At 44.3% G+C, this 23,633-nt stretch overlaps 1 protein-coding gene across 2 annotated transcripts; it reads left to right on the top strand.

Moving 5' to 3' along the window:
• Positions 1-524: 524 nt before the first annotated feature.
• Positions 525-23,357, top strand: LOC120734031 (beta-galactoside alpha-2,6-sialyltransferase 1-like). Of its 2 annotated transcripts, XM_040032592.1 has the most exons (9): positions 525-809; positions 1,345-1,429; positions 13,722-13,928; positions 14,630-14,992; positions 15,100-15,364; positions 17,321-17,418; positions 18,235-18,336; positions 20,117-20,291; positions 21,740-23,357. In XM_040032592.1, exons 2-9 carry the CDS (start codon positions 1,418-1,420, stop codon positions 22,003-22,005), a joined length of 1,488 nt encoding a protein of 495 aa, XP_039888526.1. In that variant the 5' UTR covers positions 525-809; positions 1,345-1,417; the 3' UTR covers positions 22,006-23,357. The 2 variants fall into 2 exon arrangements, with proteins under 2 accessions (XP_039888526.1, XP_039888525.1); XM_040032591.1 differs by lacking the exon at positions 525-809 and having other exon boundaries at positions 816-1,429.
• Positions 23,358-23,633: the final 276 nt, after the last annotated feature.

Below are 23,633 nucleotides of genomic sequence, written 5' to 3'. Positions count from 1 at the left end.
AGATATTGTCATTCATCATGCTGAAGGGGGACAAAGTGAAAATATATTAACGTCTCATTGATTTCTTAGTGTTTGACATATCTCTCTCACTTAGATGTTTCAGATCATCAAAAAAATGCAATAAAATTACTTTTAACAAGGCTTGGCTGGATTTTTCCTCTTAATAAAGAAAAACATAAATCGAATTTGTTTTCACTTGGATTAGCTTTGTGTTAAATATATTAAAATGTATTCAATGATCTTAAAAAGTGTGACAAAAAGAAAAGCAAGGTATTGTCATGTACATCCTCTCTCACTTCTCTAAATCTGTTAAACTGGTAAATCTCTTCTTCAAACTGTCTCACAGTTAATTTTAAGATTATGTTTCTTTCCACAATTTTATGTATGTTCTACTAAACGTGCAATATTATTTTATTTATTTATTTCTAAATTATTTCTGTGAAAGTCTAAAAAGGTGCTATATAACTTCCATACTAATTTACTTAAATGTATTATTTATGTTTGAAAATCTCACCGGAAATGCGCCGGTCGTGTCAGCGCTAGCTTGTTGCTCGATGCAGCAGCAGGAGCAGCCTGCATGGTGACCGTCACAGAGAAAGACAGTAGAAAAGAGAGGGGCTAAAACGAGAGAGGAGGACTCACCGCTCCCGGCCTCCGCTCATGCATGCGGACACCGGCCTCGGACCGGACGGACGGACAGCAGGACCGCGAATCACCGGAAACATGGCGGCGGGAACAACAAGCTGCTCGGAGCCTTAGCGTCCACAAATCAGAGGCAGGAGGCGAGCGGAGGAGCATCACCTATGCAGGTCACCTCAGACATCTCTCTCTGTTGATGTGTCTGTGCCGAGCCAATGCCCGGCATGTGCTACTGTATTTACTTTATTCTTGTCAGTCATTAATAATCTTGTGCTCTGTATCTACTGTGCAGCATCATCATTGAACCTGTTATTTTTCACACGTTTTTAAATGTCCTCCTTTCTTCCATTACTCTGATCTTTGCTGTCCAACAGCAGCATCATGTGTCTGTCCTGGTGCCATCGTGAGTGAAGCAGACAGTAAAAGTGCTCCTGAGGCCTTTTAGTCCACAGTGCATTAATGCAGCAGTGATAACAGAACAAAGCAACGTGCTGCACATTTATCAGGAAGCTATCATAAAAACACACTCTGACACGTTTATTATGAGTCTTTACTAAACTAGACTGCAGCTTAACACTTTATTTTTGTTCTAACACGTTTGCTCCAGTTTCCTTCATTAAGAGTTTATTTTAGATAAACTGTGAAAGAAAGAGTGGACTGGATGTGTATGAACCCTGTGTTTACTGTATATATTCCTTTCCACAGAGGCAATGAGGTGAGCGCTGAAAGCAGCATCCTGTTTCAAACCATCAATACGATCAACGCACTAAGACGAGCCATGGCCTACAAGGTAATGTGCTCACTTCGCCCTCTCAGGTCATCTGCAGTGTTTGCTCTGAATCCTCCGAGCGATATAAATCCGTCCTCTCTGAGCCTGTGTTTGAAATATCAGCCTCTCTGCGCTCAGAAACGTGTGCTTTGTGATGAAGCTGACTCACAGAGTCAGCAGTAGTACCAGCAGCAGATGCTGTGGGTGTCGAGTTTCATTCACACAGCTTCAGCTGCGCTGAGTATCAGTACAAACATCACAGGGGTGTCACAGCAGCTGTTATAGTAAACAGGAAGCAGCGCAGCAGCGAGGTGTTTGTTCACAAAGCAAAACCGTTTCTGCGTCTGCAGGGTCGATCCATCGACAATCAAACTGCACAAAAGTTCCCCGGCAGGCCTCTCAGTAACCTTCAAACTATGACTGTAGAAGTACATGAAGATGTTAAGACCTTGATCTGTGCCCTTCAAGTTTCATTGGAAGTCTGTCGTACTGATGAAGCTCAAATATGCAACATTTATTTAAAAAGGCCAGATTTCACCGTGCACCCTGTTTCCAACCAGCCGGGAACGTGTGAGGATTTTGCTCATTTAGAGTCAAACCAGTGAGTGCTGCGTTAAACTGCTGCGCCTGTGTTCAGTGAGGATTTCAGGAGATGTGATCTGAGGCGTAAATGTCCCACTGCAGCCGACCAATCAGCTGCTGTGCGCTGTGACGCCGCTGCCAACCTCCCTCAGCGGACGGATTAAAACACGCACACGCCGGCCTTTTTAATCACGGGTAGTTTATGTGTTCATATCTCCTTGCATGACACACACACACGATTCTGCTCTCTGTGTGAGGAGCAGCTTGATTTTGTGATCTCGTGAAGAGAGAAGAGGCCATTTTGTGTCAGTCTTCACTTCCTGGCGTCTTTAAAGAGCCGTTTCAGCTGCAGAGTGAGTATCTTCTCAAAGATGCGTGTGTGTGGGGGGGGGGGGGGATTTGTCTTAACATCTTTAATCAGATGCCCTGTCACAACATCTGTTTGCAGTCAGCAGCACTAAACTGATGCTGCCTCCGTTCACTGGATCATGTTGGAGGCTGGATAAGCTGGTAACCTGCAGATGGACGAAGCCGCTCGGATGCAAAACGCCTCAGATGCTAAAAACTTTTATTTAATAAAACCTAAAATGAGCAAATAAGGAAAATCATCAGATTATTATCACCAAATTATTCCACAATAAGAGCGTTTGTGGGAAAGCACCCACTGCTGTGGCGCTGACACCTCCAGCTTGATTTCTAAGTGCGAGTAAATGAAGGCTGTTTCTCGCCGAGCGGCTCCCACTGAAGACACGCTTCATAATTTCAAGTGAACGTGTTGAAACAAAGCGTGAGCGCAGGCAAAGGCTGCGTCCACACTAACCCGGATAGATTTAAAACGGTGTTTTCGTCTGAAAGCGCTCGGCGTCCACACGGCTGAAAACGCTGACGTTCCAGTCCTGCACATGCATGAAACGCAAAAGCGAGTGAGAATCAAAGAGTTTGATCTGTAGCACGTACAGACTGATAATAACCTTTAATAGGGCTGTCAGAGCTGAGAGCAAACACAGCAACTGCTGCCCTCCGCTGTCTTAGTTTAATTGGTCACATGACTGCATCATATGACTAACACGCGTCATCGTTTTCGAAAGTCTCCGTTTTCGCTGTCCACACTGCGACGTGAAAGCACCGTCTTCAAATGAAAGCGTTTTCAAAACGCTGCGTTTTCCATCTCAGTGTGGACGGACAGAGAGGGCTGACGCAGAGACAGGCAACCATATTCACACCTGATTCAGTTACCAATGAACTGTCACGTGTTAGCGCTGCCACCGGCTGCCGACCTGTCCAGATTTCATTTATTTATTCATAAAGCACGTTTAATAACAACAGGGAGCTGACCAAAGTGCTGCACAGAGTAACAGTTAAACAACGACAGGTAAGAAAATTAAAAGAAAATTAGGATAAAAGAATTGGTAACTCTCACACAGTTTCAAAAGCCAGAGTAAAAAACTATGTTTTAAGATGCGATTTAAAAAGAGTGACAGTCGGGGCCTTTCTAATGTGGAGAGGTAGATCGTTCCACATTTTCGGTGCCACAACCGCAAATGCCCGATCTCCTCTATGACCCATCCTAGACTTATGTAAGGTAAGGAGCAGGTGATCGCTTGATCGAAGGGCTCTAGACGGCGTATACAGCTGCAATAGGTCAGACAAATAGTCCGGTGCCCGGCCAACTAGCACTTTATGAGTCAAAAGTAAGATTTTGAATTTAATTCTAAAACGCGCTGGAAGCCAATGAAGGGAAGCAAGCACCGGAGTAATATGTTGGTGTTTCTTCACACGAGTCAAGAGGCGAGCTGCAGCAAGTTGGAGCCGGGCCGAGCTGGACTGACTGACACCCACATACAGTGAACTGCAGTGATCCAGCTGAGATAAAACAAACGCATGAATTGCTCGTTCCAAGTTCCTAAAAGATAAAAAAAGATCTCACTTTGGATAGGAGCCTTAATTTAAAAAAGGACCGCTGGACAGCTGAATTAATTTGTTTCTCGAATGTAAGTTTGCTATCCAAGAACACCCCCAGGTTTTTTACATGTGTTTTAACAGCACATGTTAGGTTGCATAAGTCCAGATCTGGGGCATTGAAATTACAGCTCGGTCCAAAAATAATTACCTCAGTTTTGTCCTCATTGAAGGTAAGAAAATCTGAGGACATCCAGGTTTTAACTTCGTCGAGACATTTGACTAGCGATTCCATGGGCGTGGAGGTGTTTCTATTAAACCGAAGATAAATCTGGGTGTCGTCGGCATATGAGTGAAAGCAGATGTTATGCTTCCTAAAGATTAGGCCTAGGGGCAACATGTAGATTAAAAAAAAGCATTGGGCCTAATGTGGAACCCTGCGGGACACCACAAGTAAAAGGAGCTGGGGAAGAAATAAAATCATCAAGGCTCAGGGAAAAAGTCCTGTCGGAGAGGTACGACCTAAACCGTTCCAAGGGGATACCTTTGATACCACATTGCTCCAGATCAGAATGCTGTGGTCAGCAGGATCAAAGGCTGCAGTTAAGTCTAGGAGCAGGAGCACAGCTAGGTCTCCTGAGTCAGTGATTAATAAAATATCATTAAGTATTTTTAGGAGGGCAGTTCCTGTGCTGTGGTGGGTTTTGAAGCCCGACTGGAACTTCTCAAAAATATTATGACTATTTAGAAAGGTTTGTAGCTGCACTGGCTGCACTACAGCATGCTTGTATCCAGCTGGTACCACTCCAGAGCTGAGACTAGAGGACATCCAGTCCTCTAAATAGTTAAACATTTTAACTATTAAACTAAATAGTTAAAATGTCGGGACCGACTACCTTAATAATCTTTTTTAGAAAATGGGTCGGGACTCCATCTGAAGGGCAGGATGATGTCTTTATGCTATTGCAAAGATCTTCCACCTGGTTAAGACATACAGCCGCAAACTGGTCAAAAGCAGTTGAGGAGGTATATGTTAATGAGACATTATACAGAGATGGGGTAGATGTAGATCGAAGCCTTTCTATCTTATTAATAAAAAAAACTGCAAGAACCTATCGCAAGTTTCAGTGGAGCTATCTATATGGAGAGCGGGGGAGGTACTGAAGACCGAATCAATAACTGAGAAAAGAGAGAGCCCCCCCCCCCCCCCCCCCCCCGCGACCCTGAAAAGGACAAGCGGAGGAGAATCCGGTTGTTAAGTGATGACGTGACGAATCCTACTTCCGGGTCTAAAGTAGTCTGCGTTTAATATGGCTTTTGTGTTGTTAACATGTTTAATGTTTTGTATTTTCTTCTATTTAATCTCAAAAAGCTCCTAAAACAGTCAGTGATCACTGTTGACCTCCCTCGGCTTTTATTAACGCTAATTATTTATTTAAGCTCAGTTTTAAAAACCTTAGGATGTAGCTACAGCCCAGCCCATGCAGCAGTATATGAATGACTAACCTCGTATTGTGGATGGATTATCTCAGTTGTTCTCCTGGCTGAAGTTTGGTCCTTTTACAGCATCCTGCCATGCGATTACATTTGTTCCTGACCACCGAGAACACTCACGTTAACTTTTATCGAGTGGAAAAAAAGTTAGCTTGTTTATATTATGCTAACATAGCTGTGTCGCTAGCGGTCACGTAGCACATCATTATATACCAGCTAGCCAAACTTCAGTAACCCTACAAACGTCACTGCTGTTTAGTTTTCTGTCTTCATTTATGCTGGAAGTGATAGCAGAGCTGTACGTTTTAATTTGTTTCCAAAACCCCGCAGTCAGGACATGCTATATTGTATTTAGATAGAAGCTAGCGAGCTAACTTCCTGCTAACTTCTAACTCCGTTAAATGTCATAAATTCCGTTTTCATGGATGCCTGGATGTTAAACTCAACTGTTACACCTGGTAGAGCAGAACGCTGATCATTTTATTAAAGATGAAAGACTTTAGACAGTTTTTCAACTCTCAGTAATGCCATAGTGATCGTTTGATATATGGACCTGCAGTGGAGTTTAGACCCAGACACGGCTAGTGACGTCAGACTGAACGACCGGATAGATGGATAGAAATTTAAGCTGAGGTTATCGTGGGTGATGATGTACGACACAGCCTAGGACTGGTTGATATGACCCAAAATTCATATCTTGATATTCTTTAGCTGGATGGCGATATACGATATATATCTCGATATTTTTTTAAAGCCATAAAGTAAGAACAAACAGAGAGTTTAGTCACAGCGGTGTCCCAGATGTCACACAGGCACTTTAATTAACATACAGCGTAGATGTACATGAAAAATTACTCAAAAATAAATGATCAGCATTTATTAAATAATAATGATCCGTAAATAAAAGAAAACAATGTTGTTTTTGTGCATAACAAAGAGCTCACAACTGTTTAGTCAAACTGTAAACTAACAGACGCTGAGCATAATAACAAAGATTTCACAGCTGCTCTGTTCCCAACTTCTACTGCGTGACTGACAGTCTTGAGTTTGAAATCCTCTTCGTAACCACGACTCTTACAGGTGCCATTTATGGTCCTTATACACACACAGTACAGTAATAATATGTTGAAGCACAGTGCGTATCACTCCACGAGGCTCCTCGGTAGCCGTAATGCTCCGACAATCCATCAAGCGGTGCAGCTCCGTAGCTTACCAAAGTCGTACTAAAACATTTATTGACAGATTGCTGAGCGCCGTGCACATAAAATCAGTTCGCGGTCATCAACCACAACCAGAATTCATCCATAAGGTGCGCTGTCAACTTTTGAGAAAATGAAAGGATTCTAGGCTGTGCAGATGGCGTTAGCGGGGTTAGCTCGTTAACACATTTTATGTGCACGGCGCTCAGCAATCTGTCAATAAATGTTTTAGTACGACTTTGGTAAGCTACGGAGCTGCACCGCTGATGGATTGTCGGCGCATTACGGCTACCGAGGAGCCTCGCGGAGTGATACGTACTGTGCTTCAACGTAATATTACTGACTGTGTGTGTATAAGGACCATAAATGGCACCTGTAAGAGACACGGTACGAAGAGGATATTGTCACAGCTCATATCTCGCATAAAAATATATCGATATTTTTATAAAACACAGCCCTGCTTGCCCCAAGACGCCTCCTGCTGGTCATTGGCAGAAGGTTTGCCTGCGTGTGCGTCCTCAACTCTGCTGCTCCACCCACAAATCCATCCTCCTCACTAGTGAGGCGCCGTGTCAGAGGACGTAAGTCAGCTTTTCAATAGTCTAAGATTTGTTACTGAGAAGCACCGTTACACAAATAATCAGCCAAAGGCAGGTTTTCTTACCTTTTGTCCTGAGTATAGTAACTATTGTGGCTATTTCCTTTTTTTTTTTGGATGCTATATTTCTTATTTCTTTTTCTAATATTTTCTCTAACAAACAGAAAGCAGCCTTTCAAACGGAACAAGTTTACTGCACACAGCTGTAGTCCCTCGGGCATCGCCTGCCCCCTGAGACTATCAGAACAGGAAGAAGTTGTCAACACGAAAATAAAATTTAATTTAATAACAATCTCATAATGATGATAATACTGATTTAAAGCATTAACCCGACACTATCAGAGCACTTTGTGTGCTTTTATTCCTGCATGCTAAGATCAGTGGAACTGATCTAACGCACATCTGATTGGTTTTTGTTACGTGTGGTCTGAACAGGATGTTGTGATCAGCATTTAGTGCTGCTGAGTCTCAGTCTGCTTGCCGGCGTTATTAGAGGCGCTGAAGAGCTCGTGATTAGACGTGTTGGAACGTCTTTTCAAAAAAGTAAGATGGTTTTTATCTCTTTACTAAAAATCATCATTTCAGGAGATGTTGTTGGTAGACTTGTACTAATTTTGTGTGTGTGTGTGTGTGTGTGTTAGACCTAATGATTTATCGATAGGGCTGTGCGATCTGACCAAAATCTTATATCCCGATATAAGACTTCTATCGTCCGATAACGATATAAATCACAAATTTAACATTTTCTGTAAATTCTGTGAATCTCGGGCATCTCGACTTGCGTGAAGTGTTTCCAGCTGTCATGTAGCTGGAGTCGAGTGTTTTAACGATGCATGAAACTTTACATTTTTAGACATAAGTTGTAACGGTGCCGTTTTCTTTGTGAGTATTTATTACACGGCGTGCTGCGGGGAAAAGCCTGTTCTAACGTTTGAGTCTAAGGTTTATTTTTTAGCACCTGGCGGCTCTTTTTTGCTTCTCACCTGTAAACACTCTGCATCTTTCACGTGATTCAGTTTATTTTGAAAAATCTCAACAGGATCTTGAGCTTTATTGTGAAAGGTTTATGTGGAAAATAAACAAGCGGACACGCGATGGTTTTACCGTCCTTGTTGCTAACGACAACGCATAAAAACAGGCGCTTGTCGGTCCGTAGTGTGGTTATATTAAATATAAGAAGAGAGAACTTTAAGAAATGAATACAGCCCCTACAGTGACATCAAAACGATGAAAAAATATTGCCGTAAAGAGTTTATTTTGCGACACCACGAAACAAACGATAGCGTAAAATAAAACGATAGACATTTTTATATCGTCATCCGATATATATCGTTATATCGAACAGCCCCATTTATCGATTTATTTATTAATGATCAAAAAACGACTACACTACACACTAACTACACACAACAAACACCTTCAGTGTTGCTCACATCTCTACACTCGCTCTCGCTGTCTTGACCACAGCTTTCTCCTCTTCCTGAGTAACAAACTGTGACGTGTCGCCGTGTAGTTTGTTTGATTGGTTGACACGGTGCAGGCGGCCTGCTCTGCTGTGAACGAATGACGTATCAGTGGCGGGACTATGACGCAGGATTTGGGATTATTCACTAACTCTGGAATTAATCCTGGATTTTCTGTGCTGCCTGTCGGGTTTATTTTATTAGAGGAGACGCCATAAACTCAAAGTACAAATGTCTTTCAGATTTATTATTCAGTTAAGTGTTCGAGTTATAAACGGATCTGTCTCTTTGTTCACTCAGGAGAGCGAACGAACAAAGAGCCGCACACTCGGTAAACACAGACTCGACTCTCATGCTATCACTTTCCAGGTGCTCCAACATACGCCAACATCTAAGGCTGTTTTATTATGAAGAACCAACTGCAGCACTTAGTAACACTGAGCACCTCCCCTCTCTGTCAGGAGCATCTCCTAGATCACCCTCAGTGATGTGAAAACAGACCTGCGATGGTATATTCAGATTTAGTTCGCCGATTAGACCTTATAGGAAACTTAATTAATGCGGTCCACAGTTTATCAGGGCTCATCCAACAGGATGGATTTAAATTAGTTTGCGGTTTAATTAGGTAACACATGTTCATTAGATAAACCTCCCAGAACTTCATTAGCACCAATTTATATCAAAATCTCTATTAAATCAAGATCAACATTCAGGACTCATCGTAACTGCACTGGTACGTGAGCGAGGTTGGACCGGCGTCCTTACAGTCACTGGAAGCACCGATCTTACCGTCGTACGGGCTCCTGACCACGTCTGAGGCACCAAATCGAAAAGTCTTTTCCTCCACAGAACCAGAGGAGGTCGGCCCTGAAAGAACGAAGGATCTGGGAGCTGTTAGACCCGTTCCTAATGTTTGTTACACCACGCAGGCTCCACCTCACCCACCTCTGTGGTATTATGATGAGTTAGACGTGTGTAATTATCTTCCTTTGGTGTGGAGACAGATGGTGCTGAGAACATAACAAACACCTGCTAAGTAATCATTTTATATTTAAAGCACCTTCTACATGTATGGATGTGTGTGCGTGTCTGTACTTATAGATATCTATTACTTACATACTAATATCAGTGGTAGAATACTTTATACTTCTTGAATATTTCCACAACCCTCTATTTATAATCACATAGTGTGTATGCTGCCATGTATATAGTGTATTATCTTATTTATTTTGTGTGTCTTGACTTTTTGTTCTTCTGCTATCTCTACCTGAGCTGAGGTAACACACAAATATTCCCCACCGTGGGATCAATAAGTCTCATCGTATCTCTTATCTCATCTTAATCATAGAGTGTAGACCTTACAACTAGGGCTGCCACGATTACCTCGACTATCAAAACCGTCGACGACTGATTTAATAGTCGACGTGTCGTTTGAAGCTTTGTAAGATCCCAAAAGCCGCAGGAATAAGTAGCAGGATTTAAGAGTGTAATAACGGACTGAAACAGAAGATGGCAGCACTGCATGTACAAGGATGCCAGCTGCCGTTAAACCCCGAAGAAGAAGCTGTGTCCCAGAATTCATAGCGCAGCCCAGCTCAGTTTCCAACAATGGCGGCAGCTAGTTAGTTTTAATGTTACTCTTATTATTCTTTCCGGGTCACAAAATAAACGTTTAACATATTTTCAGGCGAGAATGTAGCTGTGTAAACCTCAAATATCTGCTCAGTTTATCAAGACACCACATATTTTCAAAAGCGCTCCGACGTTTTCGGAGACGTCTGTTACCCACCAGCTCGATAGCTAGCCGGGGGCTAGGCTCACTAGAGCCGTGAGAACACCGGACTCCCGGCAAATCGTTTTCAAACCCACCGCCGTCTTTCGCTACTCAGGTTAAACATGATATATGAGTCACTTAGATAACTTAAAAATGTTATTGTTTGGCTTTTTTCAGTATTTTATTTGTTCCTGAGTAAATCGGTTTGGCTGAGATTAAAGTTATAGTTTTTACACAGCTGAATAAACGTCAAGCAGACAGCTGATTATCAGAAGTGTGAGATGCTCAAGGATATACTCCGGTGTCCTGTTATATTTTAGACAGCAAGGAGTTTATTAAACTTCACCGAAACCATCTGCAGATTTCATTAAAATTTAATAAACTATCATCTTGTCTTTATTTTTAGTTAGCACAGACCTTAAACACTTAAAGCTGTAAGCGAATGATAGTTATATAAGAGCAGATGCTGCTGGTGCAATCCCATATGGAAAAGATATTTATAAATCTTATAAAGTTTGTATCTGTCTTGTGTGAAACTTGCATGAAAAGCATACAAGAGTGAAAACAGATATAAGATCCATTGAAAAATTATATAATGAAACTTGTATGTTTTGGATACTTACTAAAACAACATATGAAAGTAATGAGAAAGTGGCCACTTTCATGATTAAATCATATAAGTTTTTACTATTTCTTTTCCATATGGGATAAGCTGTATGTCCAATGGATGATGATCTGATTAGTCGACTAATTGCAAAAATAATCGGTGACTAGTTGACTATCCAAATAATCGTTTGTGGCAGCCCTACTTACAACAACAAGTGTACCCTCAGGAAGATTGCAACAGCAGTCACTGGTGATGTTTAGCAACAGTTTGGCAGCATGGATGAGACGGTCATGTTGATAAAATATGCAAAACCAGAGATATGAATGATTGAGCTCAACAGAAATATGGAAAACTCAGACCTACTAAAAAGGCTGATTAACAGAAGGACTTTCATTCCCTGCAGCAAAGCTCATCTGTAATGAAATACACAAATTATCATTTATCATATCATATATCATTTATTAGTCAACTATAAGTTAAACATTGCTGGTATGGTTCAGTGACTGAATCACTTCTGTTGCAACAAATCAACAGAAACAAAGACAGGGCTAAAATGTCACAGTTGCAGGAACCTGAACGAATTATTTCAAATGAAAAAACAAACTTTTTTTGTTTGTTTTAGTTTTAGTCCTACTGACCAATCAGCTATCAGAAAAACAGCCCCTCTACTCCTGAACATCGCTCAGACATCAGAGTGTGGAGAGACCGAGGCTCTGAAGTCGCTAAAGCTGCGCGGAGCGTCGGCGTGTTACTTCAGACAGCGTGACAGCGGTCAGAAGAGTGAAGTCTGATTATTGGCGTCATGTGACAGAATGTCAGTCTCAGACGTGCAGCGTTTACACTTCTGGACTGTCAGTGTGGTCGTTTTGCTCCACGCCTGCACAAATCAACCACATCGAGGTGAAAGATGGACACAGCTCGATGTTAGCAGACTTAGTGAACCAGCTCCTCTCTGGTCTTACTGAGCGAAGGCCATGAAGAGGTCACACCCCAAACACGTCCTGTAAAAAAACAAAACAAAAAAAAAAACGAGCTTGTTCGTGACTTTCAGGCGTGACTCGAGGCGTGCTCGCAAAAGTCTGTGACGAGTCTGACACTGTTGTAAAGACTCACCTTTCAGCACACTCTCTTCACCAGATGCTCCTTTTTTCTTTTCCTGACCTTTGCCTGTGTGTGGTGGTTGCCCTGAGCAACTTCATACTGAGTTATGAATGTTAAACTTCACCACAACCTTCGGTGTCCATCACTTCCAAAGTGTAGCATTTTGAAAGCTGATGGTTCCTCTTTGATGCATGCATCATTTGTAAGGTGCTTCCTCGTGTTTGTCTCTGTGGTGTGAGTGGGCACAATAGTCTCCTTTTACGAGGCTAAATCGCCGTGGTAACTGACACCGAACACATCACCTGGTCAGGAGCTGGTGATGTGCAGAGCGAAGAACCAAGAGTAAACTGGATTGCAGCGTGACTGAAGCATGCATGGAATAATTTGGTGATTTAGAAGATGTGTACATGTTTTTATAGTCTGATCTGCTGCTGGAAACCTGATCAATCAGATTAATTTCACTTTGATCTGCGACAAGCTGAAGTGATTTCCACGTCTTCTTTTTCAGGCTGTGGCACAGTTAGAAGACTTACCTTCAGGACTTTGTTTCGTTCCACCATCCAGTGTGTGAATGGGTGAATGACTGAATGTAGTGTGAAGCGCTTTGGGGTCCTTAGGGACTAGAAAAGCGCTATACAAATGCAGGCCATTTACCATTTATCCTTTTTGTTTTTTTGGTATCTGGATTGTTTTGAGGACCTTCTGTGTGAACCAGCTTTTTATTAGCACCTCGTGCTTTGGTTGATTTTTATGTTCATCCAGTTTGTTTCTTCTCCCGACGTTTATTAGGTTTTTTAGCCAAATGTTTTGTTCCACATTTTTATTTGTAGCTCTGTTTTTGTGTGTTGCGTTCTTCTGTCAGTTTAAACTCGTGAGATTCTTCCCAGACGCCTTAATGCCCACTCACATCCTGGGCCATCTGACCTCAGGAAATCAGATGATAGGGTGGGGCCAGGTTTCACAATGAACTCACCCGAAACTCTGGCTGATTGGGACCCACACCCGCTTTCACACCTCGGCTCATGTGATTAGGTAGAGGATCATCAGGGGGTCCTTTGTCCCTCTTGGGGGGGAAACTCCCACTGGGTTTAAATCTGGGACTCTCCACCAGGTGACCCTAGAGCTGAAGAAGCTTCTGGGATGAGAGGTGGAACATCTTCAAGCAACTTAAAGAAGTCCAGACGCTTTTCTTTCCAAGCTCCTTAGACTGCGATGACCTGGATGACTGAGAACCTTCAGACATATTTGTGAACACTAAAAATTTGTTTTATTGTCTCAGGTGACAGAAAAGCATCAGCTACAGTCAGCTGTGAAGATTAGCAGAGATTAACTGAACACATCACCTTGATATTGCTGAGTCTTAATTTCATGTGTGAAATCTCTTAAACGGCACTGACGGAGCCGTTACAGGAAGCTGGTCTCTGAGCTCTGTGCGTTCTCATCAGCTGCTGTGATGAAAGCTGAATTCTCCCGATACTGAACATGAAATGTGCCGCACCCCCACCCCGTCTTTTATAAGCTGACCCACAACACAGAGTCCAGGTGAGACACAGCGGCTCTGATGTGTAATACAAACCTTTCATTCTGTCTTTGCAGATACCCGCGGGAGCGATGGACAGAGTCAGCCTGCTGTGGCGTCTGAGGCGACGGGCTCGCCGCGGCGTGCTCTGCATGACCTTCTTCTGCATCTCCATGGCTCTGCTCTACGCCATCTGTGCTGAAAACAGCGTGCCCGTCACCGACGCCATCTTTGGCGTCCGGGCACGAACCCGCGCGCAGCCTCATGCGCACAACGTCATCAAGGTGTGAAAAGTTTAACGTTTCTATTCAACCCACAGCAAAACTACTGCAAGGAAAACAAAGTTTTAAATTCAGGTGAAAAATGAAATTTGGCAAGAAAACAAACAAACACGCACTGTGCAAAAGTCTTGAGCCACCCCTTGTTTCTAGATATTTTGCTTCCAAGCAGCCAGATGTTTTAAAGTGTTGTTCCTACACATAAGAACAACTTTTATTAGCAGACTGTCACAAAAACACATCATTTGTTCTCATTTCTGGTTAAATATCGAAAAGTCTCAAAGGCAATACTGTGTTCGCACCGACAAGCTGATTCCCAAACTCAGTGAGTGGAGGCCAGAAGAAGATGCAGCAGACCTAAAAACAACTACAGCTGAACAGTATCTGAAAGTCATGTCCTTAGAAGACCTGACACAGAACCACAGAGAAGCATCTGGCACGTCAGTCGGCGCTCTGCTGTTCCCTCAACCAATCAGAAATAGCCTCAAGGCCAAAACCAGGGTTTAGTGGTCCAGCTTTCGTTCTCTCCATCGTCATATTTAAGGTGTTGCAGCTGCGCTCCAGCGAGAGGAAGCTACAGGCTCGATGCTTGAGCTGGTGTCAAGCACCACCTGAAAGTCTGCACCACTTCCTGAGGGGGAAGAAACGAACAGACTTGAGTTATTTTTGGTGAACCACAATAATGTTGATGCTGCTGATTCCCACAGGTGCTGCGAGGTGGAGCCAAGCCCATGTACACGGACCCTCAGAAGCTCCCGGGCGTCATCCCAGGCGACCCTCGCCGTCCGATCCCCGTCCTGTCCTCGTCCAACCACAGCCACGAAGCCAGGGATTCCTCGTCGAAACGGAAACAGCGGGAGCCCCCGGGGTTTTTCAGCCGGCTGCTGCCGCGCCCCTTCACGCGAGCACTGGAGACCCTGTTCGGGGGCCGGCGGAAGGGCGAGCTGAGCGGCAGAGGCAGCGACGCCGAGTTCTTCGGGCCTAACGGGCTTTTGGGAGAGGTGTGGGACGACGAGATGTCCAGCAGCATGCTGGGGACCAGGATGAAGAAGGTGGTGCAGAACTACCAGGTGAGTCGTGGACCAGTGACGCAGCGTCTACAAGTTACATGCAGGCTAAGTCCAGTTTTATATGGACTGACGCGCTCCTCCCTCCATGTTTCTGGTGTTTCTGTCAGGCGATGAACAAATACGGAGTCGAGCTGTCGGGCCCCGGCGGCGTCTCTGGCACCCCGAAGCTGAGCGGTCCCGAGCTTCTCTGCCAACTGAAGGACAAAGTAGAGGTCGCAACTTTGACCCCTGACCTCCAGCCCTTCTCCTTGCTGCCCTGGGCCACCCAGCTGCCTCCGCAGCAGCTGACCTCTGACCTCGGACCCTACAAGAGCTGTGCTGTGGTGTCATCGGCGGGTTCGCTGCGCTACTCTGGGCTGGGCAAAGAGATCGGTGAGACATTTAACCCTTTAAAGCCGGTCAGAGCGGGCACGCTCTGTTTTGCGTAACTATTTTTAAATCCCGTAGCTCTGCAACCACGTGAGCTAGCGCAATAATTTTTTTTGCATATGAAACCGGAGGAGTTGTACTTACATCTTATGCCATCAGCTTGTCCTCGGTCACAGTTTCCTTCCACATATATCTTTGCAAAAACTGCATAAAAAGCGCTTGCAGCAACAAAAACATAATATTCCAGAAACACACTTTGCCGATCTGATCAGCTGTTCATAACACTTCCTATGACCATCAGCGCGAACTATCGCATGTCCGCCATGACCTGCCCGAAACTGGAAGTGACGTCATTTTCGCGGAAATGTAGTTTTTTGCCATCAGGGCCTCATGAGCCTATACTGGTGTTTTTAAAAGTTATGTTTGACTTTCTGACTTTCTGTGTCGTTTCTGGGATGCTTCATATTGCACTGCTGGAAATAGTTTATTTTGATGCATATGGTATTGTTTTTGCAAATTTGCATTATAATATTCATTTTCATTTTTCCTGCAGTATATAAAAATTGGTGTATTTCAAAAATAAAACTATGAAGACACTTAAAATTAATTTCTTGTGGTGGGAAACTATTTTGTGCAACTTTTTTGTATTTACAGTTTTGAGGGACAAGCCTCTTAAATTTCTCTAACTAGAAATATATGTTAAAAAACAAAAACGATTTTCAATTTTTTTGTAGTTTATTGCACTTTTTTGCAATTTATGTAATTACTATGCACTTAATGCAGACATATTATTAAAATCTGGGCTATAATGGTTGTATTGATGTATAGCAACTTGAAATGCTCCCAAAAATGGCTCCACAGCAGGTAAAAATATAAAATAATCTCTGGCGGACTTGGTTCTATGGTAGGTCTTAAAGGGTTAAATGTGGATTTGATGCTTTTCACTCCCAAAGTCTGGGATTTAAAAAGGACATGTCCCTCACATCTGGACAGTCCAGAGGATGAGACGATATTTCTCTGTCGAGAACCTCAGAGCTGCTCTTCTCCTCCCAGCATCAGCAGTGAGCAGCACGCGAAACATAAACAGCACGGTCAAAGTGAGGTTTGGTGTAAGTGCTGAGCCCTGCTGCTCTCACACAGGATCGTTTTCGCTGTGTGAAAGTTGCAAAGCAAAGTTGCTCTCTGCAGCACACTGTCCCCGAACCACAGAGGAAGGATGTGTTTGAGCTGTTTTCTGCAGAAGTCTGGTAGCTCCAGAGTTTCTCACCCAGCATGTCTGCAAACACAGTTTGCTTGGCGCTCTGACTGAAGTGTGAGCTGCGTGCAGCGCCTCTATAACCAACTGCCGTGCTAGTGGGTGGAGGTTTGGTGGTCAGGATCATTTCTCTGTTGCTGGAGGATGATGTGCTGGCTGTTGGCATTAGCCATAAAAGGGTGGAGTGTCCCCTCCAAAGGCCCCTCGAGGCCCCGGGGCAGTCTGGGAACATCTTGCTGTTGCCTCAGAGGAGGCAGGAAGAGGAATGTCTGCCGCCCACATGGCCCGGACAAGCTGCAGAAAACGGGTGAATGGACAGACTGTCCAACTGAAACTAAGCTCCACCACTGTGGGACAGAACAAGTCAGCTGCTCTTTTCTTTTTCTGCTGTTTGTGTCCGAAAACGTGGAGGAGGCACAAAGTTAGTGTGAAAATAGGCTGAAAACACATTTAAGTGACCTCAGACTGCTTTAGATTCACCCAGTGTTCCTGCTGAACTCAGCTCTTTATGTAATAACTGACTTTATCATCATCTTTTAAATGAAAGATCTGTTGAATTAAGAGTGTGTGTGTGTGTGTGTGTGTGTGTGTGTGTGTGTGTGTGTGTGTGTGTGTGTTCTTGGTTGATGAACAGAAAACGCGTCACTACAGCGAATCACAAACTTTCACTTCTTCTTAACCGAATTGGTTTTCTCGTTTTTCAGACTCGCATGAAGCTGTGCTGCGCTTCAACGCTGCGCCCACCACCGGGTACGAGAAGGACGTCGGGTCCAAAACCACCATCCGCCTCATCAACTCACAGGTGGGCACAGACACAGGTGGTGACAGCTGAGCTGAGAGGAAGTGCTTCACTGCCAACGAGACAGACGTGGTGATAATAAGACGAGAATCCAAAGATCGTCTGCGCTTTGATTGTTAATCTGCCGCCAGTTTTATACGATAATTTTCTCTGTCACACTTATTAACTTGTCTTCTTCTGATTGGTTGCCCCTCATAAGCAAAATATTTCAACAGATCTGATTGAGATCCCCCTCTGTGACATCACAGAGATCCAAGAGGAGAAAAACTGTGTGAAACGAAGCGTTTAGGCTGATTTTGGCCTCATTGTTAGAAACCTGGGTGTCTAATATCAACACAACAATGTGACAGAAATAATGTTAATTGTTTTTATTTTTTAATAACTTTTCCATACAACACGTGCAGCTTTGTTATCTAAATCACTTTGTTTAGTGTGTGAGAGCGTTCGGCTCTCCGCCACAGTTTGGAGTAAAGTCGAGTTTGTAACGACGCTGCAGGCGATGGTCGCGCTGAAGAGGTCGAGTTTGCAGATGGGCTGTGGGCGTTTCAGTGCAGAGCAGCTGCCTGTGGCTGTTTTTAGATGCTTTTATGTGAGAACACCTCGCTGTGAGGATCTGCAGAATGCTTCTGAATACGGCAAAGTCAAAACTCGACTGAGTGGATTTGGATTAATCAGTAGAACCAGAGAATTTAGCTGCTCGGTTTTCACAGTTTTTCATTTTTAAAGAGTTTTAAAAGTCATGTTTTATTTATTAAAGCTTGTGCGACGCGGCTCGCTAAGCGACGTGTGTCAGTGTGCTTTTTCTCTGAATCTTTACAGGTGATGGCGTCTGATGACCACCGCTTCCTGTCCAGTTCTCTGTACAGCTCAGGTGTTCTGGTGGCCTGGGACCCCGCCCCCTTCTCTGCTGATCTCACAAAGGTGATGCGTTTGGATTTAAGCTAGAAGCTCTGTCACAACCAGCGTGTGTTTAATAACTTTTGTTAAATTGTTCAAATTAAGTGTAGAATTTTTGTCAAATAAGAGACACATTTATTCAAGTTTTCCTCCTACGGCTCCGCCGGGTGCACATATTCCTGCACACGCTTGTATTAATCAGTTTGTGGTTTCTTTGGACATTTGTGGATTTTAGACTAACATGGACGAGCACAGGTAAAGATGATGGTGTGTCTGACTGCAAGAATTCTGTTTGGAAAATGTCACGTTTGTGCAAAAACAGTGAAACATACAACATAACTTTGCTGTGCACACAGTCGATACCTGCATATGTATTTCAGTCTAATAGGCCACGCCCCTAATAAATAAAATGTAAAGCTTTATGACGGGAAGATTCGCTCCAGGGCAAAGCCAAACATTTTAACACGAGTCTGTGGGGACTGGCTCACTGCTGGGACCTCTAGTGGACACTTGAGGGACTGCAGGTTGTGGCTCTTGCACACTGGCTTCTTTTCAGAATCAGAATCGTGTTCATTGGCCAAGTATATGTGCCGACACATACAAGGCATTTGGTTCCAGTAGATGGAGGCGCTCAAGCACAGCAATGTAAATCACACACACACACGTGTCTATTTATACACACATTACACAAAGCTGTGTAAACCAACTATAAATAACTAATCTAAACTTATATACATAGAATACAGAAATGAGGTGGAATGAATACTACAGAATGTACATAAGGTGCAGTTGCAGTCTGGCAGTGGGAGCAGTGTGACAGGTCAGCTGTTTAGGAGGGAGATGGCGAGGGGAAAGAAACTGTTCCTGTGTCGGGTGGTCCTGGTCTGCAGGCTTTTCTCAGGAGCTTAAAGGTTGACATGATGAAGTGTTCCCCTCGTGGATGCACAGAGCGTGGAGCCGGTCTGACTCTGCGCTGCAGGGAAACTGAACGAGTCGTCAGTAAATCCAGTTACCAGCAGGAACAACTGCTGGTTCTCCAGCTTCTGAAGCCGTTTCTCTGATGCATAATTCATGTGTTTATCCTGAGAGGACACGTCTACCACCACAGAGGATTTCTTCTGCTCTTTGTTTTTATTCCTGGACTCCACTCGAGTAACCTGGCACGATTAAAACCCAGTGGACAAAAGACGTCATTTATCTTGTGCTGGTCCTTTATGCAGCCCAGCTGGTCTGCTCTGAATGCATCTTGTCTGTTGTCCCTTTAAATGGAGACTCTTTCGTTACTGGAAGCTGCATAAAGGACAACTCTGACATTTAGGCCTCAGTCCAGCAGTGGTACTGAAAGATTTGCACATGAAGGACACTCCAAACAGCGGGGGGGCCCTGGCCCTTCTTTTCCTCTCCGAAGCCGCCGCCCCCTACATTATCTCTGCAGCCTTTATGTGGTAGAAAAGTCATGATCCCAGTGAGATTCTCAGGGTCTGAGCTTTTAAGTTTCTGGTTTATTTGAGCTGCTGTTTGCAGTATTTTTGTGATGTTTGTATTTATGGAGTTTATCGGTTCCTCTCACGTCTTTGTTCCCCTGTTTTCAGTTATGGTTGCTCACTTTCTGTTCTAAAACATCCCTCGGTCACTAACTAGTTAACGTCCTGTTTCTGCAGCCTGCACAGAGCGTCTCCCTGATAACTCAGTCAAAGGGAAGCATCAGTAAAACAAAGACTGAAGCAGCAGGATTGGTGCTGATACTGAATGTATTTTGAGGTGTCAGTTAAAACTCATACCTGTATGCCCCTCCCCCCCGCAGTGGTTCAACAGGACTGATTACCCCATCTTCGCCCAGTACCAGAGGTACAGGAGGCTCCACCCTCTGCAGCCCTTCTACATCCTGCATCCTCGCTTTGAGTGGCAGATCTGGCAGCGAATACAGGACAACATGGCCGAGCCCATCCAGAAGAACCCGCCCTCCTCCGGCATGCTCGGTATGGTTTTCTCTCACTTCCTGTTTATGCTACAAACTGCCTTCATAACACACGTGGGGCAGAAATCTGAAACAAAGCATTTACTGAATACTCGTTAAAATATAAACTCAGAGGTCACTAATGTTCAAGTCCTGTGTGCGTTTAGATATCAGATGTTTGTGTCTGCGACCTGATTGGCTGCATCGATCGTGTGTTGTTTGTTTTCTGTAAATGTCTCCTGGTCCAATCATGATCTTCTGAAAGAACGTTTGTGTGACAGCTGCTTATTGGTCCAGGCCGATCCGCTGATCGATGAGGCATCATCCGCCTCACTCCTTTGATCTCTCTGCACCGCCCGTCTCAGCCTTCAGTCTGCGCACCAGGCGAACTCTGCAGGAGCGATAATGAGGCGCCCAGCGATGTGACATCGCCGCCGTGCGCTGTGGGCGGAGAACAGCGAGCATAATAACACGGAACGAAGAAAGACTGAAATCTGCCTCAGGAAACTTTGCCCTCTTCATGACGCTGTCGTTAGAGCGTCATGTGACGAACCGACACACGTTTGTTTTTTCCTGGCTTCTTTTTTTGGTACTTTAAATTTATAGAAACGACTCCGCAGGCTGCAGCAAAAACATTTCCTTTGGTTTTAGGGGTGAAACGTCCCTTTAAGGTTGAACGCATATATACAAACTCCTCTGTGTCTTCTGTCAGTTGTCTTCCTGTTTTATTTTGAAAGTCTGTTCCTCGCGGTGTTTTGAGTGAGTTCCGCTGTACCTGCCGGGAGTCTTTTTGCTCCTCGTCCTTCCCCTCAGTCTCAGTTTGGTTTCTTTGTAGCCGATCACGACTCCTGATTTTCATATTTCTCTCTCTCCTCCAACGTCTTCCGTTCATGTCACGAGTTTCACAAATGCAGGATCTGATTTGTAACTGGAGCTCCGCCTCCTTTGGTGTCTGATATTAGAGCCTCAGTTCATTATAAACATCTCTCCTCCAGGATCATCAGACAGGAAGTAGATCTGTTACACAGAGGTGATTATCTGTAATGAGAAGGTTGTTTCTGCAGCATGTGTGCGGGCCGTGGAGGACGTGAACATGTTGGCGGACCTACAGTGCGTAGGCAGCTGTGCTGTTCGTTACACAACTGAGGACAAAGCTGTGGGCTGGATGAAGAACACATGAAGGCTTCATGTTTGTAGATGTTGCTCCAAAGTGAGGATCAGTCCTAACCAGCGCTGGGCCACATGGGCAGAAATGATATTTAGTCTGAAAGACGTCTTTGTTTCCAGGATTTCAAATGAAATCCTTTTCACTCAGTTGGGAATATTCTGTGTCAGGTTTCATGTCCTCCTGTGACCTTCTGTGGTTCTGGTTATTCGATTTTATTTGATTTATATAAGCACAACAGAGGACGCACCAAACTGTCTGAAAAGCTCTGCAAAGTGTCCTCATGCCCTCTGCTTCCTGTCCAGGCACCGTCCTGATGATGTCGCTGTGCGAGGTGGTGCACGTGTACGAGTTCCTGCCGTCCCGGAGGAAGACGGAGCTCTGCCATTACTACCAGCGTTTCTACGACGCCGCCTGCACGCTGGGCGCCTACCACCCGCTGCTGTACGAGAAGAACCTGGTTAAGCGCATGAACCAGGGCTCCGACCGCGACATCTACACCAACGGACGCGTCACGCTGCCTGGCTTCAGGAAGCTGAACTGCAGCCAGACTGCTGGAGGAGACCGCTGACTGCATCAACGCACAAATCTGAGTCCTGCATGAAGATGAGCCGACGCATGCAAACCTCATCCTCACTACTGAACCACAAAGAGCGCTCTATAAATATGTCATGCTGTTAACACACACTGGAGTCCGACCAGCTCATACATGTGCTGCTGTACACACACCCCTGTGAGGTCATTGGCGCGTGATCACTGGATGCTTCTTAGTTGCCCAAATTTTGATGCTCATGTTGACCTTAGAGGATAATTCTGGTGGTTTTCAAGCAATCTCAGTGATTGCCTTTAACTCAGGGGTGGGGAACTCCAGGCCTCAGGGGCCGGCGTCCTGCGGGCTTTAGATCCCACCCTGGGCCAACACACCTGAATCAAGTCATTACCAGGCCTCTGGAGAACTTCAAGACATGATGAGGTCATTTAACCACTTAGATCAGCTGTGTTGGATCAAGGACACATAACCTGCAGGACACCGGCCCTCGAGGCCTGGAGTTTCCCACCCCTGCTATAACTGCGAGGTGGAGAGCGTACGAGTGAGTGACAGACCACCAAAAATGTCCTCTGATCAAAAAGTGCATATTAATATTTTCCAGGACAGATTCCCTGACATCCAGCCTGTTTCGAGGGGTCCAAAATCATTTCTTCCTGAAGTTAAAAAGCAGATAAAATCCAAAATTTAGCAAACTGGGTCATAAATATCAGTCGTGCGCAGGTCCAGCGACACCGTCTCTGCTTGTGTGTTTGTGTTCTGGTTTCTTGTTCAGGCAGCAGGAGGCCGCTGTGTGATTACATACATGACGCTTACACACCTCACTGAACCTGTTTATTGAAGAAGATACTCCCTGCAGATGAGTTTACTTCTAACTTAACCCAAAAGGTCACTTCGTAGGTTTTTTACACACTTTGTGAGTCCTGCCATTTCCAGTAATCTTTTTGTAATCCTCACGTAGTGTAAATATTATGAGAGTATTATAGGAGGAGGGTCTTTACTGTGATATCAGCATTTGATTTTTCTCCAATGTAAAAGCCCCACTCGGTTTATATGGACATGCTAACTGATATTTTATTTGCAGTATTTGTTTCTTCAGTCCGTGACACACTGAGCTCGTGGCAAAAACATGGCACAAAATCCAAACTTATACAGGGTGGGCCGTTTCTATGGATACAGCGTGATAACATGGGAATGGTTGGTGATATTAAAGTCCTGTTTGTGGCACATTAGTATATGTGAGGGGGCAAACTCCTCCAGATGGGCGGTGACCATGGTGGCCATTTAGAAGTCGGCCATCTTGGATACAACGTTTGTTTTTTTCAATAGGAAGAGGGTCATGTGACACATCAAACTTACTGGTAATGTCACGAGAACAACAACGGTGTGCTTGGTTTCAACGTAACTTTATTCTTTCATGAGTTATTTACAAGTTTCTGACCACTTATAAAATGTGTTCAATGTGCTGCCCATTGTGTTGGACTGTCAATGCAACCCTCTTCTCCCACTCTGCACACACTGATAGCAACACCAAAAGTTGTATCCAAGATGGCCGACTTCTAAATGGCCACAATGGTCACCACCCATCTTGAGGAGTTTGCCCCCTCACATATACTAATGTGCCACAAACAGGACTTTAATATCACCAACCA

The sequence above is a fragment of the Simochromis diagramma genome, unplaced genomic scaffold (genome assembly GCF_900408965.1).
Source record: "Simochromis diagramma unplaced genomic scaffold, fSimDia1.1 OVJJ01000216.1, whole genome shotgun sequence".
NCBI lineage: Eukaryota > Metazoa > Chordata > Actinopteri > Cichliformes > Cichlidae > Simochromis > Simochromis diagramma.
This window is presented reverse-complemented; position numbering and strand designations above follow the sequence as displayed.